This window comes from Peromyscus maniculatus, chromosome 22, assembly GCF_049852395.1.
Source record: "Peromyscus maniculatus bairdii isolate BWxNUB_F1_BW_parent chromosome 22, HU_Pman_BW_mat_3.1, whole genome shotgun sequence".
NCBI lineage: Eukaryota > Metazoa > Chordata > Mammalia > Rodentia > Cricetidae > Peromyscus > Peromyscus maniculatus.
The window spans coordinates 52869067-52887373 of NC_134873.1; the positions used below are offsets into that span (position 1 = coordinate 52869067).

At 44.8% G+C, this 18307-nt stretch overlaps 1 protein-coding gene across 3 annotated transcripts in view; it reads right to left on the reverse strand.

Moving 5' to 3' along the window:
• The window catches only part of Thada (THADA armadillo repeat containing), a 294771-nt gene that overhangs the window by 53453 nt on the left and 223011 nt on the right, over positions 1 to 18307 (reverse strand). For all 3 annotated transcript variants that reach the window (XM_006990503.4, XM_076558882.1, XM_076558883.1), the window contains one exon: positions 16928 to 17022. In XM_006990503.4, coding sequence (XP_006990565.1) covers positions 16928 to 17022 — 95 coding nt within the window. The remainder of the gene's footprint in view (positions 1 to 16927; positions 17023 to 18307) is intronic.

An 18307-nucleotide genomic window follows, 5' to 3' on the forward strand; every position in this document is an offset into this window, starting at 1 on the left:
AAAAATCAACTGATTTATTAATTCTTGGCTTCTCCTTATCAAAGGGAAATTCCATTCTTCTGTCTAATCCCCTGCCTCTCCCAGTAAACTGTAATCCTGACCCCAGAGGCCCTTCCAGTCACAAACACAGAAAAGGACCTGGGAGAGGACTTGGAAACTGGTCTTCCCTGAACTGATCCTGGTTGTCCTTTCTTGCCAGATGATTTTGTTTTGAGTTCTCTGACGCCCTCCAAAGCTGCATACAGAGGTCGGCCCCATCACATATAAGGCCCTCTGAGAATATTCCCTTTTCCCTTGTGGGCTGGCTCGTTTATGTCAACTTGACACAAGCTAAAGTCATTTGAGAGGAGGGAGCCTCAAGTAAGAAAACGCCTCCATAAGATCCAGCTGTAGGCAAGTCTGTAGAGCATTTTCTTAATCAGTGATTGATGGGGGAGGGCCCAGCTCATGGTGGGTGGTGCCATCCCGGGCTGGTGGTCCTGGGTTGTGTAAGAACGCTGACTGAGCAAACCATGAGGAGCAAGCCAGTAAGCAGCATCCCTCCATGGCCTCTGCATCAGCTCCTGCCTCCAGGTTCCTGCCCTGTTTGAGCTCCTGTCCTGACTTCCTTTGTTAATGAACCCTTTCCTCCCCAACTTGCTTTTGGTCATGGTGTTTCACTGCAGCACTAGAAACCTGAATTAGGATACTCTGGTTGTCCATATGTTCTCAGAATCATAGACCTCCACCTCATCCCCTAGGACATATTTAGGCTGGTATGGAACTCACTATGTAGCTGAGGACAACCTTGAACTTCATTCCTCTGTGCCTGCATTTCAAGTGCTAGCTAGCATTATAGGCTTGTGCACCAGGGCCAGCTCAGAGGCAGGCATTTAGTTTAAGCAAAGGACTCTTATGGGCTGCAGGGATGGAGCTGCTAAGTATACTATTTGAAGAGCACTTGTTAAGCCATAAACTAAGAACACAGCCCTTCTAGCTTGGGAATCAGAAGAGTCCAGAAAAGATGAGTACATCAGGTTCATCCCATGTGAAGGGACCAACATTTTTAACTTCTTCCCTCCATCTCCATCCCACCTAGCCTTTGCTCAATGCAGAGAGCAAACCAGGAAATACTGTGGATAAACACAGGACAAACTCAATGCAAACTTGCAGTTATTTCCCAGCACAGACTGCTTCTGCTTCTCCAGAGAAGTGCCCTGCAGCTGCCTCCAGACGAGCAGGAGTCTGCCCATCGGGACACCCCATCACTTGCTGTCCCTTTCCTTTAACCGGATTCCCACAAAGGACTTGAGGCTGCTCCAACACCCTCAGACAACTGGAGACAGCAGGGAGGCACTCCGAGGAGGACAGCGGTGGACAGGCTCCTCTCAGTACCTGGACCTACCTCTGCTGCCTCACCTCCACAGAGAGGGACAGACCAACCATCTCAGTCCCTTGCCAGTGTTACCAGACAGTCTCAAGACTGGGCCTGAGCTCTGACGTATGCATCTTAAGAAACAGAAGCGAAGGCCAAAGAGGTCTCCGGCAGCACTGGATCGCAGACAAACTGCCGGAGGCGTGGTCTGCAAGGAGGCCTCTCAGCTGGCAAGTCCAGCAGAATCTGGTTGGGCTGGGAAGCCACAGGAGGCGAGCCTAGGGGAAGTGCCAGTGTTACTGTCTCCATGTCCCTACCACAACTCAAAGAGAAAGTGAATCTCCACACGAGGCAGTAAGAAGGGGGAACTTTAACTGGGTGGTAATGAACACCAGAGGAAGCTACGAAATTGAGGCCTGATCCAGAAGGACAGTGGCTTTATAAAAAGAGGAGAAGACACCTGGGCCAGGAAGCTCTCAACACAGGTGGCCCTCTGTCACGGATGACAGCGCAGTAGGCCTTTGTCAGATGTCAACACCACATTCTTTCACTTCTAAAACTGTGAGCAAAACAAACTATTTTCTCTCTATATCACCTTGTCTATGATGCTTCTAGCAACAGAAGATGGTCTAAGACACCAAACATCTGCTTAGAAGCCACGCCCCCCACGTCATAACCATCCTTTTTTTGTTATCAACTTAGCTTCCAGACAGCTGTGTTTTCACAGTGTTAGCTTTTTTCTCTTTATGATTTTTCCGTAAGTTTTCACAATATTTTTTTTACTTCCACCTGATCTTCTGAGGGCATTGCCTTTATCTTATAGATATAAAGATAATAAGAGGTGTCAAATGAAGTAGAGGAAGTGATTCTGTATCTGCACTGTTCTTGAAGAATTATTGTAAGAATCATCATTGCCGGGTGGTGGTGGCGCACGCCTTTGACCCCAGGACTTGGGAGGCAGAGGCAGGCGGATCTCTGAGTTCGAGGCCAGCCTGGGCTACAGAGTGAGTGCCAGGACAGGCACCAAAACTACACCGAGAAACCCTGTTTCGAAAAACAAAAAACAAAAACAAAAAACAAAAAACAAACAAACAAAAAACAAAAACAAAGAATCATCAACAACCAGAAACTGGAAACTGTATGAAATTCCTGTTTTAACACACTGGACAGGGGCAGGACATATCCTCCTGGACAGAACCAGAGCACTAGCACAGAGGTGAATGATGAGATTAGCGTTGGGAGGGTCAGGCTGCAGACAGTGGGGTGCATTTCTGGAGAGGAAGAAGCCCTGGCGATCAGCACAGCTGCAGGGCAAGGGGTCTTGGGATCTGGCTCCACACCTCTGTATGCAGAAAGAGAAACTGCACAGGGCGAGGAGTGAGGACAAGAAAGCCACAGAGGGCTGAACAAGTCAACTCCTTATGCTCCCAAAGCTCATTTTAGTTTTGCTTTCCTATCCAGAGTGGGGCTCTTGTCGTGTGGGGGGCATCACACACGTAACTGGGCACTGCCATACAGTGGAGCTGTCTGCTTTAAACTGAAGGCTCCTCTTCAGACTGAACCTTCCAGGACAAGGTTAAAGCAAGCCTCAGAAGACCCCAAGTGACCTGCGCAACATGGCTGTGCTGGAACAAACTCACACATCCAATGAGCAGCACAAATCCAGCATCCTACAGCAGGAAGCTGACACTTTCTGTGTCCAACAGTAACCACTAGGCAGAGAAGTAGGAAAGTGGGACCCAAGATGAGAGGGAAAATTAATAATTAAAAAAAAAACAAATGCAGAAATAATATGTAATGAGAAATGTGGTCATGAAAATAGCTCATATAAAATACATTACTCATGGTAAAGACTCTAGAAAAATACTAAACAGGAAGAGAAATACAGAAGATATAAAAGATATAAATGAAACTTGTAGAGACAAACAGTACAATGTCTGAAATAAAAACACACTGGATAGATTAGATAACACAAAAGAAGAGTTAACCTGGAAATACAGAAATAGAAGAGAGGAGAACTGAAACACAAATTAAAAAGAAAGAGAAAGAAGCCTAAAACATGAGGTACCTGTAGGACAACTTCAGGTGACCTAACTTATGTGACAGGAACCCCTGAAAGGAGGAAGGAGGTAGGTAAGGGGTAGAAAAAAATGTCAAAGAAATAATGGTGTGAGAAAAACTAATAATCATATGAAGACATTTATCTCACATCATACGCAGGAGTTAGACAGATGTAGATCATGAAACATAAGTGAAAAATCTAGACACATAAAGCTTTAGAGCTAAGGATGCAGCTCAGTAGTTGTGTGTGAGTGCTTGCCTAGCAGATCCAAGAGCCTATCCCCAGCACCACAAACCAGCCAGCCAGCCAGCCAACTAACCAACCAAAACAAAATCCTAGTAGGTTTTAGAAGAAAGTGTGACCTTGAGATAACAAAGACTTCTTAACTAGGGCACAAAAAAGCACGAAGCATCCAGGGATGATGGTGCACATCTGTCATCCTAGCATTCTGGAGAAGGCAGGAAGATGGTTCAAAGCCAGCCAGGACTACACGATGAGTCTAATAGTGTAGCTATGAGTATAGCCAGCCTGTGCTATACAAGGAGACCCTGATTAAACCAAACCAAACCAATCAGCCAAACCAAAAAACCAAAAAAACAAAACAAGTTCTTCCACAAAGAGGAAGGAGGGGAGGGAGGGAGAGAGGGAGAGGAGGAGGGAAAGAAAAAAAAAAAAACCAATCAACTGGACATCATCAAAATTAAGAATATGTTTGCTTCAAAGATACTGTTAAGGAAATGAAAATGAAAGTCAGAGAGAGGAAAACACTATTCCCAAATGTCTCTCTCTATAAGAAACTCACACTCAGAGTAAGAAACAAAACCTCAGGCCTACGAGATGACTAGGTGGGTAAAGGCTCCTACTGCCAAGCTAATGACCTCAGTTAGATTCCCAGAACCCCCATGGTAGAAGGAAAGAACTGACTCCCACAGACTGTCCTCCCATGTGTCTGAGGGTACATATGTGTGTATACACGCCCCCCAAAAGAACCTATGGCTCAACAATAAGAGAAACACCAATTTACACGAGAGTTGTGTAAATGTTGGATACTTTGCAAAAAAGATGGCAAATACTCCAAGATGCTCAACCTAATAAAGACGCTACACACACTCAGTGCAACGGCCAAGCTGCCACAGATAACACCAAGTGCTGCCAAGAACACGGAGCAAGAGGACCACCCTTCTGGTGGGAAGGCAAAGCGGGCAGCTCTGGTGATAAACATTCTGGCTGTTTCTTTTTACCTTATGGTCTAATAATCTCCTCCTTACATTTTTTTTAATCCAAGAAAAATCATATATATAAAATTACAGTGCACATAGGTTTTTTTTTTTTTTTAAGTCTTGTTCTAGGGCTGAAGAGATGCCTCAAAGGTTAAGAGCACTGGCTGTTCTTCCAGAGGTCCTGAGTTCAATTCTCAGCACCCACATATTGGCTCACAACTATCTGTAATGAGATCTGGTGCCCTCTTCTGGTGTGCAGGGATACATGCAGACAGCACACTGTATACATAATATATATATATATATATATATATATATATATATATATATATTATGATATCATCAGCTTGACAGACATAGAATAAGCACTTGTCAAGATTTGATACATTTTAGTATTTTTAAAAAATTCAAAGTATCTAACCAAACAATTCTTTGTGGATGTTCAGAGCTCCATCTCTGACATTCTCTAAACAGAGAAAACAGCCAGCATGTCCATAAACTGTTCATAAACTATCCATAACAAACTATAAACATTAGAAAACTAACTTAGCATGTAAAAAGTCACAGTTCACATTGAATGAACACAATCAAGAATAAAAACCATACTTTCAGAGTCTATGACATGCATGGCAGCTCACACTTGTAATCCCAGGACTTGGGAAGCTGAGGCAGAAGTTAGAGGCTAGACCAGCCTGAGCTACACAGTGAGATATTCTCATTCTCTCTCTCTCTCTCTCTCTCTCTCTCTCTCTCTCTCTCTCTCTCTCTCTCTCTCTCTCTTAATATATATATATATATATATAAAGCACTTGTCAAGATTTGATACATTTTAGTATTTTTAAAAAATTCAACCAACTGGAAACAGAGACTTCATCAGTTTGACAAAGGCATTCATGGGAACCCACAGCATCATCTAGCATCATCCAGGAACAAGACAGGGATGCCTGCTCCTGACACTCCTGTTTTCACAATGTTGCAGAGATCCTAGCTAGAGGAATCAGGCAAAAATAAACAAAAGATAACCAGGCTGAAATAAAGAAGCAAATGACATAATCTTGGACTCAGAAAACCCTAAGGGATACACCCCACGCCCCCACATGCTAATCAAAGTTAATGCATGAGCTCAGAAAGGCTGTAGGACAAAAGATCAGTAATGAAAGACACACATGGTGTGGACCCTAAAATCTATAGAACATCACTAAGAAAACAGGACAAATCAAAACACTGGAGACATTTTTTGAGACAGTCTCATGTAGCCCTGGATGGCTTCGAACTCACTCTGTAGTTGAAGATGGCCCTGACCCTTCTACCTCTGCCTCCTGAGTGCAGGGGTTACAGGTGTGTGCCATGAGAACCAAGTTTATGCAGCCCTGGATACCAAACTTGGGGCTTATCCATGCTAAGCAAGCATTCTACCAACAGAGCTACATCTTGACTCCCCCAGGCTGAAGACTTTTAAATAAACTGGAAGTCCTTCTCAGTTCATGGATCTGAAACTACTACTGCTACGATGACAATACTCTTCAAACTGATCTACAAATTCAATGCAATCCCTACCGAATTCTAGCTGGCTTTTCTTTTCCATTCTTAATATACTGATAAAACTGATGTAAAATTCTTATGAAAATACAGGGAATCAGTAGCAAAAACAATCTTGAAAATAACTTGGAAGACTCACTGGCATTTCTAAAGTTACTACACAGCAGTGGTAATAAGCGTGCTCCTGGCAGACGGCCAGGCATTCAGAGAAATGGACTAGACCCAGAAACACCCAGAAAGGGACAGAAGAAATGGTTCCACAGTTCCGAGCTCTTGCTGCCCTCCCACAAGACCTGAGTCCACAAGCCTATGTCGGGCGGCTCACAACTGCCTGTGAGTCTAACTGCCGGGGATCAACTTCTTCTCTAGCATCCACAGGCACCCTACACACACGTGGAACGAACACACACACACACACACACACACACACACACACACACACACACACACATACAAATAAAATAATCAAGAATTCAAAATGAAACTCATAATTTATGGTCAGTTGATATCTTTTGATAAGGAAGCAGAAGCAATTTGGTTTTTTTGTTTTTGTTTTTGTTTTAACATACACCTGGACAGTCACATACAAAGGATAGGCTTGTATTGTATCTCATACCAAATTAAAAAATTAATCCAAATTAAAAAATTAACCCCAAATGGATCATAGACCTATAAAGCTTTCAGAAGAAACAGGGATGAAATCTGTGTGATGTTAGGCAATAGGTCTTAGGTATAATGTCAAATACACAGCAACAAAGGGAACCACAGATTCGGCAGACTTTATCAAAACACAAACCTTTGTCCATCAAAAAATGCCACCGTGAAAAGTGACGGAAAAAAAGTCTTGAAGAATAGGAAAAAACATTTGCAAATGTGTGGTTTACAAGGGATTAAAATCAAGAACATCATAGAGGACTTTCACAACAAGAACAAAACATAATTATTCCAATTTAAGTGTGCAAAGTAGGGCAGGAGAGACGGCTAAATGATGGTTTTCTAGAGGACTCAAGTTCAGCCCCCAGCACCCACATCAGGCAGCTCCCAACCAACCACCGGCAACTCCAGCTCAGGGAATCTGACACCCTCTTTTGGTCTCTGTGGAGATCCATGTACATACATGGAGACATAAACACATATAAATAAGAATAAATCTTAAAAATTGGGCAAAAGGTCTGACTAGACATTTCTCTAGAGAAAAATGACCAATGAGCAAGATGATGTGTCATCCAGAAGGAGAGCCAAATCTCAGCAGTGAGGGCCACTCCCCGCACAGCAGGGCGACTGCAGTCAAGCAACGTTAGCAAGTCCTGGAGTAAGTGGGAGAACTGGACACCCCAGGGGCTGCTGGCAGGACCACCCCCTTGGAGATGCTCAGCAGTTCCTTAAGAAGCTGGTATACAGTCCCACAACTGTACTCCCATGAGCAAGTTATTCGGAACTAAAAAAAAATGCTCATGAATATTTATAGCAGACCAAATGTAGAAGCAAACCAAATGTCCATCGGTTGATAGATGACCAAAAAAGGAAAAAAAAGTGATTATCTCCACTATGGAATATTATTTAGCTATAAAAAAGAAAGTGCAGCATTAAGCCACAATATGGATGAAACTTGAAAACATTAAGTAAAACAACCCAGACGTGAAAGGCCACAAGGGTATGCTTTCCATTTATGCAAAATATCTAGAACAGACTTATTTGTTATGTATACAGTGTGCTGTCTGCATGTATCCCTGCAGGCCAGAAGAGGGTACCAGATCTCATTACAGATGGTTGTGAGCCACCATGTGGTTGCTGGGAATTGAACTCAGGACCTCTGGAAGAACAGCCAGTGCTCTTTTAACCTTTGAGCCATCTCTCCAGCCCTAGAACAAGACTTAAAAAACAAAACAACCTATGTGCACTGTAATTTAATAGACATGGCCAACTAGTTTCTGATGCCTGGGGATGAAGGGCTGGAGAGGGGAGAGGCGGGAACATGTAAAAGGACAGAAACCACAGAGTTCTGAGATCATCCTGCACAAAGGAACAGTTCTTTCTCTGGGGTAGGAGTGCAAGTCGGAAAGTTTCAGGACAGGGTTCTGTCACAGACACAGACACTCAATCCAAGTGTCCCACTGTGACCAGCATTTAATTTGGATCACTGAAATGGCAGGGACAGTCTCCATCTTCCTACTAGACAACAGGAAACTGCAGTTCTAAGAGTGGCCTACACTACTCACTTGGAGTCAACATGGCAAGCATCACTTTAACCTACTCATCCAATACCGCCCTAAGTAAGGGAGTTAGCTGCTATGTCAGAATGCACTCTTCCCTGGGAAAAGCAACAGTTCAGACCAGAATCCAGCCTGGAGAAAACCAACTAATCTATTGACGACAAAAACCTCAGCAATTTCCTTAAAATTTCATAGGTGCACACTCAGAAACCTGAAGTCCCCAGAGGCCTCTAAACCCTGTTCTCCACTCCCTCCTCTCCCACCCCAGCTGTGTCACGTTAGACAGGTCTGCATGCAGTAGTACTAAAGGCATACAGCCGAGGCTCCGTGCGAATCATGTTCAATTTGTTCAGATGGAATTGGTTACGTTTAACCTAATTAGACTGGATAACCAAAGCAGGTGTCCGTAGGTTGCCAATGTTTTCATTCTCTGTAACTGTTCAGCTGCATTTCCTAGTAACTCTGTAGAGGAAGTTCTTAGGTCATAGAAATCATGGACTGTGTTTCTTCCCATCATGCACAGTGTCAGTGTTCTGAGCAATGAAAACACAAGCACTGTTGAAGATGCTGTGCACACCTCACCATCTGACTGTCCCAGCACGTAAGCTGGCTGAGGGGGGCTGGCAGCACCCAGCGTACCATCTGCAAACCTGAACTGTAACACTGAGTGCCCATGTCCTAATCTAACACCCGTCTACAAAGCATACCGGGTAGCAGTTAGACTAGTTAGGATTTGGACTTCACTCTTGTGAGCTGGTCATTTTTAGGGCATCTAGAAGAAAAATAGTAACAATTATAAAGTAAGATTCCAACTGAAGGAGTGTTTATTGTACTTGGCAGAGTGATGAGATCTGACCTATAAATCCCAATGCACAAAGAAACCACAGAACAGTCTCCAGCAGCCTGCTACTGGGAAGTGTTGGTGTGGTGGCCCTAAGAATGTCCATTTTCAAAGGAAAAAAGAGGGCGGGTCCTGCTCAGAGTGGCAGGTGCTCTCTTTCTAGTGATACATCTGAGTCCCAGCTACACTCTCAGATGACCCCACACTGTCTGAGGCAGAGAAGACACTGTAAAAACTGTGATTTAGAAGCTGCGGCAGAGAATGAAGCCTGGGGCTGAATCCAGGAAGGGCGTTCTAGGGCTCCTGCAGAGGGCTGGAGAGCTCAGGTTCTGACACCTTTGGACACACATGAGTTCTCTCCACCTCAACACAGATGGGTACAATGAAGGAACACCAGCACCTCCCCCGTTCATGCACATGGAAGGCTGGGTACGGCGCTGGGCACAAGAGCCGTTAAGCAGTCAACATAAGTTGGCCATTACTGTTAACCATGACAAGGGAGATGCAACTGAAAATAATGTTTTCTAAAATTGAGAGCAGAAGGCCTACACATCCCAGGGGCAAGGAAGCTGCCTCCAGAGACCCATGTACAAAGAAGTACGAAGCTAGGCCTGGGGACACAGGCCTGTCGTCCTCACTACTCAGGAAGCTGAAGTAGCAAGGTGGAAAGTTCAAGGTCAGCCAGGCACCTTAGCAAGGTCCTGTCTGAAAACAGTGCTTACAGAGTGCTGAGGACACAGGTCAGCGGTAGCGTGCTGGCCTAGCAACTGCAAGGACCTGCATCACCAAAGAGTGCAGGAAGGACATGCTCCTCTCTAGCTATAACTGTGATGCCAGTTCTTCATTAACAAATGCCTTCAAGATTTCCTATTTCAGTACTAGGTCCTGTGCTCATTGCATGAGTTGGCTGTTTGAAACCTGGGACTTATGCAGGGACACTTGGCTCAATCTGGGAGGAGGGGGCTGGACCTGCCTGGACTGAGTCTATCAGGTCGATCTCAGTCCTCAGGGGAGGCTTTGCCCTGGAGGAGGTGGGAATGGGGGGTGGGCTGGGGGGAAGGAGAGGGGGGACAGGAAAGGGGAGATCAAGGGAATCTGTGGCTATTATGTAGAACTGAATAGTATTGTAAAATAAAATAAAATAATTAAAAAAAAAAAAGACCTGGGGAAATCAAGTTGGTATCTACCTGAAAGCTTCATCCCTGCTGATTAGCTTTCATAGTTCAAGAATGTGCTGTGAATGCTATGGGTGGAGGGTGAACATGTGGTTGAGAGAGAAAAGTGGAAAGGGAATAGAAGAATTTGTGGGTAAAGGAAGATATGTTCCTAATGTATTGATGCATGCATGAAATTCTTAAACAATACAATAACTATTATTAACTAAAAAAAAGATTTCCTATTTCAATAGATTGAAATACATATGAATACAGATAGGTATAAAACAACAGTCACAAAACTAGTAAAATGGGGTTGGCTGGTAGGGCATGCAAGAGGCTGAGTTCAGTCCCAAGCCTGGCATAAAACCATGCTAGATTCAAGGTCATCCTTGGCTACACATTAAATTTGAGGCCAGTCTGTACTACATGAGACCCTGTCTCAAAAAGAACAGCAACAACAACAAAATTCATAAAATGTAGGTTAGGAAAGGAAACACACACGCATAGCATAAAATGGAGTCTAAACACATAAGTATGATGTTTATTTAAATATGTGATAAATATTCAACTCAATAGCTGTGAAAAAAATTTAAGGGGTGGATTTTACAGGCAAACAGAAAGTCTATCTGTCAGAGCCAAGGGGATAAATAGTGTGGTAGTTTGAATGTACTTGGCCCCCATAATCTCATAGGGAGCGGCACGGTCAGGAGGTGTGACTTTGTTGGAGTGGGTGTGGCCTTGTTGGAGGAAGTGTGTCACCATGGGGGCGAGCTTTGAGGTTTCCTAGGCTCAGGATACAACCCAGTGTCTCAGTCAACTTCCTGTTGCCTACAAATTGTAGGACTCTGAGCTACTTCTCCATCACCATGTCTGCCTGCATGCTGCCCATGCTCCCTGCCATGATAATGGACTGACCTCTGAAACTATAAGTGAACCACCCCAATTAAATGTTTTCCTAAATAAGAGTTGCTGTGGTCATGGTGTCTCTTGACAGCAATAGAAACCTTAACTAAAACAAATATTTAGCAAGTACCAGAGAATATTTTAGCAAATAAATATTTCAGTGGATATTTTCCTACCTGAAAAAAGTAACTTAGGTTGGATTTAAGATTAGCTTTAAAGTTCTGTCTTTGAACACCCTTGCACAGGCCTGTAACCCGGCCCCTCTGTCTTTGCACACCCTTGCACAGGCCTGTAACCCGGCTCCTCTGTCTTTGCACACCCTTGCACAGACTTGTAATCCAGTCCCTCCTTCTTTGCACACCCTTGCACAGGCCTGTAACCCAGCCCTTGGGCCTGTAGAGTTTTGCTTTCTCTCAGCTGCAGCTGAAACTAATTTTTCTTCCTGCAGGAGAATGATGTATGTATGCTAATAAAGACAGAAAAGGGAAAAAGAATACAGAGGATAGAGTGTCCATGTGGGTTTAAATCACTTTAAAATTCCAAACATAATCCCAGATTTGGACTTTTAAAATGCAGTTAATGGATGAGGAAACCTTGAAAGATTTAGAAGTATTGGGATAAACGTTTGAAGCACACAAAACATATCACTATTACAGGCTTTTCTAATGACCCTCTCTGCCTCCTCCTTCTAGGTTTTTTCTCATAGTGTCCCCAGCCCTTCACTGTGGTTCTAGGACATTTCAGAGACAGGAATGGCCTCTCAGTGCCATTTACAGGACAAAGTTTGAGACAGGTGCGCAGAGCCTCCTCTATATAAAACCCAACCCAAAATCTCCCCCAAAACAGTGCTTTATTATTTTGGTAATCAGCCCCATTTATAAATACGCTTATTATGTAACTGATTCAGAAAGGCAGGATGGTTCAGTGGGCAAAGGTGCTTGCTGACAAGCCTGATGACTTGAGTTCAGTCTCCAGAACCCACATGACAGAAGAGAACAACTTCACCAAGTTGTGTGTGAATGTGAGCACAGGCAGCACACACAAAATTGTAGTGAAAATGTATGTATGTACAGAGGAATGAAATTGAGTTGTGTAAAATCAGTAAGTGGAAATAAGAGGAAGACGTGTCCTCTAACTCCGCCATCCTAAGCATCCTTTGAGCACTGCTGCCTTTCATTCTGGCCTGGTCCCCACTCTCCATCTCCCACACCCCCAATATTGGTTATCATGATGACCAAGCAAACCATCCCTGAGAGTTGGTGAACGAATTTTCAGTACCACTGGACTTGTTGGGCGTATTGGTAATCCCAGCACTTGGGAGGCAGAGGCAGGCAGATCTCTGTGACTCAAAGTGGAGCCTGCTCAACAGAGCGAGTTCTAGGTTTGCCAGGACTACATAGTGAGGTCCTGCCTCAACCAAAAGCAAATGCAGGTGGCCAGAGGGCTCAGCAGGCAGAGGCGCAATCCACCAAGCCTGACCACCGGAGTTCCTTCCCAGGGTCCATGTGGCAGGAGGCAGAACAAAGCTGGAACGCTGTCCCCTGACCATGTGTGTACCGTGGTACGAGAGTCCCAGCAGACACATGCACACACAACAAACACACAAACAAATAAAGAAAAACATTTCAGCCGGGCGGTGGTGGCACACGCCTTTAATCCCAGCACTCGGGAGGCAGAGGCAGGTGGATCTCTGTGAGTTCGAGGCCAGCCTGGGCTACCAAGTGAGCTCCAGGAAAGGCGCAAAGCTACACAGAGAAACCCTGTCTTGAAAAACCAAAAAAAAAAAAAAAAAAAAAGAAAAAGAAAAACATTTCAAAGGTGCACTACCCCAAGAATCTTCAGCTACATTATTTATAAGAACTTGGTTCTTTAAAGGTGCTGAGAATCCAGGAAGAGTGCAAAGAAGGGCCATGTTGTTTTAAAACCCACATACGTCTACCCTGTTTTTCTCACACACCATAAGTTCCTTTGCTGATACAGTCAAACGGCCCCTTGGATTTTGGCTTATAAGGCTCTCCGTGACTTCCTATCTGCCTTGCCAGCTTCACTTTTAGTAATACTTGCTTAGCTTTGAACCCCAAACTTCAAATACCCCAATTCTTTGAAGATGGTGCAGACCCCTTCTCTGTTGGCACTACCCACCCTTTGTTCATCTCCTGAACCCCTGCTATTGTCCAAATCTGACCGTGACCTGCCCAGCCCCAGAGAGAAACAAGCTCCCCTCGGTGCTTCCTTCTTAGCCCAAGGCTTGGTTCACACTGGCTCTGGATACACGGCTCAACATAAATCTGACGCCAGCATGTCTCACGAATACAGACAAGTGAAAACAAACCCCCACCACCACCAAAGCCTTTGTCCCCATCAGCCAAGTCGTCACAGACAGCTGTGACCTGACAGCCTGAGCTGGGAAGTGAGCAGTTCTCCTCCTTCCCTAAACGTTAACCACCGGCAGGAGAACTGAGCTCACAAGAGGAACCTAGTATGATGATGTGACTTGGAATCAGACGGATCTATACAGCCTAGTAAGGGACCACTCATTTGGTGGCAGATTTACCCAGTGCTCAGGTGCCACTGTCAACCATTCATGAACCAAAGAGCAGACTTGACTATTGCAAGGTCACTGTTTTGAAGTGGGAGAGCGCTGTTCACTCTAATAACTATTTTGCCTGAAATTTGGTTAATTCTAGAGACCTAGTTCTTCACAGGAGGGAAAATGCACTATTATTGCTATGTGGGCACAGTCTATGAATATAGATAGCATTCATATACATACATATATATATGTATAGATAGGTTATGTACACATATATCATGTATTCTGTGGCTTATGAGGTCAATTCCCAAAGGTCTGGACAAAACCAGTGCTGTCCAGATGATATGAACAATGTGTGGAACTTAAAATTTCTGTTCTCTCCTTTTCCCTTTTCCCATCCCTCCATCTGACAAAGTTAAGCACGTGTACTCAGTGGCAGCTTTGTTTTTCTTTCTTTTCTTCGTTTCCTATGTTAGTAATAATTTTTTTTAAAATTTTTTGAGACATGGTCTCACTATATTCAGCCTTGGCTGGCCTGGAACTCGCTGTGTGGACCAGGCTGGCTCCAACCCACCGCCATTCTCCAGGTTGGCTTCCCAGATACTGGACTATAGCTCTGAGCCATTATACCTGGCTGAACAGTTGAATCTGCGTTGTTCAGCGGTGCTGGGACTGAGCTCAGGGCCTCGCACACGCCAGGCACACGATGTGTCACTGGCTGTGCCCCAGCTCCTCACAGTTTGAGTAAGACGTGGAAAAACTCATGAAATGAACGTCACTCATACATTTAAAATTTTAATGTGATCAGTATAAAAGTTCGAGAAACTCTCTAGTTTTAATATTTGAACTCTATTTTAATTAATTAATTGTGTATGGGGGGGAGCATGAGTGTGCCAGGGTGAGTGTGCAGGTCAGAAGACAACTTTCAGAGGTTGGTTCTCTCCTTCCACCACGTGGGTTCTGGGGACCGGTCTCAAGTTGTCAGAGCTGGCAGCAAGTGCCCTTACTCTCTGAGCCATTTCCCAGTCCTGCTCATTTAAAGACAGTGTTGTGAAATGTAGCCCAGGCTGGCCTTAAATTTGTAGTCCTCTTGCCTTAGCCTCCCCAGTGCAGGAATTCTCTGAAATCTGTTATACATTTTATACCCACAGAGCATCTCAGTTTGGAGCAGCTTCATGAGTCGAATGCCCAATGTCACTTGGGGCTAGTTCCTGCCTCCCTGGGCAATGCAAGTACAATACATTTAGAGTTGTGGTTGTCACTAGAGAAAGAGGAGAATTCTCTGTTCCCGCCATATCTTACTCCACAAACAAAGGATGCTAAGAGGAGCAATAATGCATGCAAGAGAAATACTGCTGAGTTACTGAAGTTACTGTATGATTACTCTTAACTGGGGCAGATGTTACAATTAATGCTAAGAGTTTAGAGGACAGAGTCATTAAAAAGTCCCAAAGACATTTTCATGGAGCCCATAAACAAAGGATGAGAAAGAAGGTGGGAAAGCAAAGGTACATCACAACATCCAAGGACTGACCCTTTCATACCAGAGTAACCACAGTGCACACACCTGGGTGAGGCGGTTTCATATGCTCTTTGCCCCCGCAATGCACTTTAAGGTAGCTTGAGTTTGAGAATAGGGTTCTGTATGAACAGAGCTGGACCAATGATGCCCACACACAACTCTGCCATACTCTGGTGAAGAGGTTAGCAAGCAGGCCTTTTAGACACATCTGCAGTTACAGATATGGAATTTGGTTGAGATATAGAAAGGCAAAAATCTAGGAGCGCTTGTTTGGTATCATCAGGTTTACAGTCTTTGTATAATCTCTGGGCCCCAGTTAACTCACAATGGACTAAAGTGGATGAACACAGGTTCCTCACAGCTAGAATGACAGGTATTTTATCATACAGACCTGGATACTCTCAAGAACATAAGGGGCAATATTCATAACTCTTGTGATGAGAACTACAAGCTGAGACTTTATCTTTTTTTTTTTTTTTTTTTTTGAGACAGGATCTTATGTAGCCCAGGATAGTTTAGAACTCCAGTAGCTGAGTCTGGCTTGGAACTCCTGATCTTCCAGGCTCTACCTCTCCAGTGCTGGGATTACAGGTATGCCTGGTTAAACCAGGATGTGGTCCCCATAAGCCAATGTGATCCTCTACTACTGGATGTGGAGAGGATTCTGTGTTCTGATTATCTCTGCGTGGACCCGGGGATTTGTGAGCTAACACACATCAATCTGGGTGAGGCAGCTTCAACCCCGCCTCCGCCCACAAAATGCTTTGAATTGGTTTCAGTTTGGGAGCAGAGATCCATATGGACAGAGCTGGACTCTGACAGCCAGAACATATTTACTGAAGGCAACAAATCAGACAGGCTAAACCCAACAGAGGAAAGGCCTGGCCTGCTTGTACTCAGAAGCTCCTTGGACAGGCCCAAACAATTAGGAGAAGCTTATTTTAAGCAGCTGCAGGCTCATTATCCTGCATTCCACGTTGGATTGGTGAAAACCCGTTTCAGTCTGTGGCCTGGAACTCGTGTACTGCACTCCCGAGGCCTCTTATATAAACATATCAAATTATTTTTTATTTGGGATGTCCTTCTCTAATTCACTTTATGAATCATGATTAAAATAGAACAATTGTATGTGGATCTATAATCAGACACACACATGGTCTAGAGACATGTATGAAGGCAGAGCCTGAGGGAGGAACTCTTACACAAACTGGTAGCGGATGGATTGAGACCAGGAACTCAAATATCCACCAATAAATGAGCCACTCAGCTATCTCTACAGGATGGTCTAGGACGAACCATTACCGAAAATGATGACATTTTCAGAGAAAATTATAAAACAGCAGAGGCCAAGGTCTTCAAAACACAGAGGGTATCTGAGTAGAGTTCAGTCTTCTCTGGATGGACAAATAGACCATATTCAAAGGTGAAATTCAAGCAAACAGGGGCCGAGTTCCTTGAGACGCTTCTAGGAAGGAGCCACATGGACTGCTGGTCAGTCTCACACACTTAGCTATGGGCGGGTGTTCTGAGGAGCTGCCCAAAACTCTCACCTGCGACATTCTAAGGTAGGATGTGAGTCATACCTGGTTGCTTGCCTTCTGCAGGTCTGTTCAGGCAGTTAGTCAGCAGGAAGAGAATATCAATGTATACAGCTCTGGTCACCAAGCATGGATTTTGCCTACAAAAGTAAAAAGTAGACAGTAAGTTGCCTGGGTGTAGGAAAGAGAAACACGGTGTTTCTGCTAGGGCTATCACGAGGTTCAGGCAGCTGTATCACACTAACAATGATGGACTCTTCAATTTGTAAAAAAACGAGTCCAGGAGCCTGTGGCAGAGCCTAAGTCTGTGTCTCAGTCACTGCCCCATGGCTGTGAAGAGACACTATGATCGAGGCAACTCTTATAAAAGAGCACATTTATTTATTTATTTATTTTTTGTTTTTTTTTCGAGACAGGGTTTCTCTGTGTAGCTTTGCGCCTTTCCTGGGACTCACTTGGTAGCCCAGGCTGGCCTCGAACTCACAGAGATCCGCCTGGCTCTGCCTCCAGAGTGCTGGGAATAAAGGCGCGCACCACCACCGCCCGGCTCAAAAGAACACATTTAACTGGGGGCTTGCCCACAGTGTCAGAGGCTCAGTCCATGATGGTCATGGCAGGCTTGTGCAACAGCCTTACCCACTGAGCCATCCCTCCGGCTCTCCGCCATGTTTTGAGATAGGGTACTCACTGAACCTGGGGGAGACTGGCTGAGCAGCAGCCGCAGGGCTCCTCCTGTCTCTGCTTCCACAACACTGAGGTCCCAGGCATGCACTGCCACGCCTGGCCTGAACATGAGTTCTGGGATCTGAAGGCAGATCTTCACGAGTGTGAGGCAGGCAAGCACCCCGCCAACTAGCTCAATTTTTTTCTTTCCCAATCCTGCCCATCATTTGCCTTTCTCTTATTCCCTCAGGTTTCTCAGTCACAATTCTTTGTTGTGCTCTTCCCTCCACAAGTCTACCACTGTTTAACAGCTGGGCCAGTCCTGCCAAGAGGCTATTCAGGGAAGAAGGTCAGAAAACTACAAGCAGGAGGCCAGCCCTGGGACAGGAAAAATCAACCAGTGAGCCACCAGATGTCTAGCACAGGGCTGAGGAATGGCCCGGTAGCTCTGTGCTAGGGCTGGGCAGAAGACACACAAGGAGGGCATTAGGCCTCTGAGAAGTCTGCCTACTTATGCAGAGACAACAGAGACCCTGGGAGAAGACCCACGGAATGAAGAGGAGAAACAGACTAGAGTGCCCTGGAGAAGTGGCAAGGGCCTGTAAGAATGCCAGTGCCCTTCGTTGTTTAATTTGTCTTGTCTTTTGGGCAGTAATGGGGATTGAACCTGGGACCTCAAGCACAAGAGTCAAGTGCTCTACCACTGAGCTACAGGCTCAGTCTTCATAATGCACTGGGCAGGGTAAAATGGGAAGAATTCAG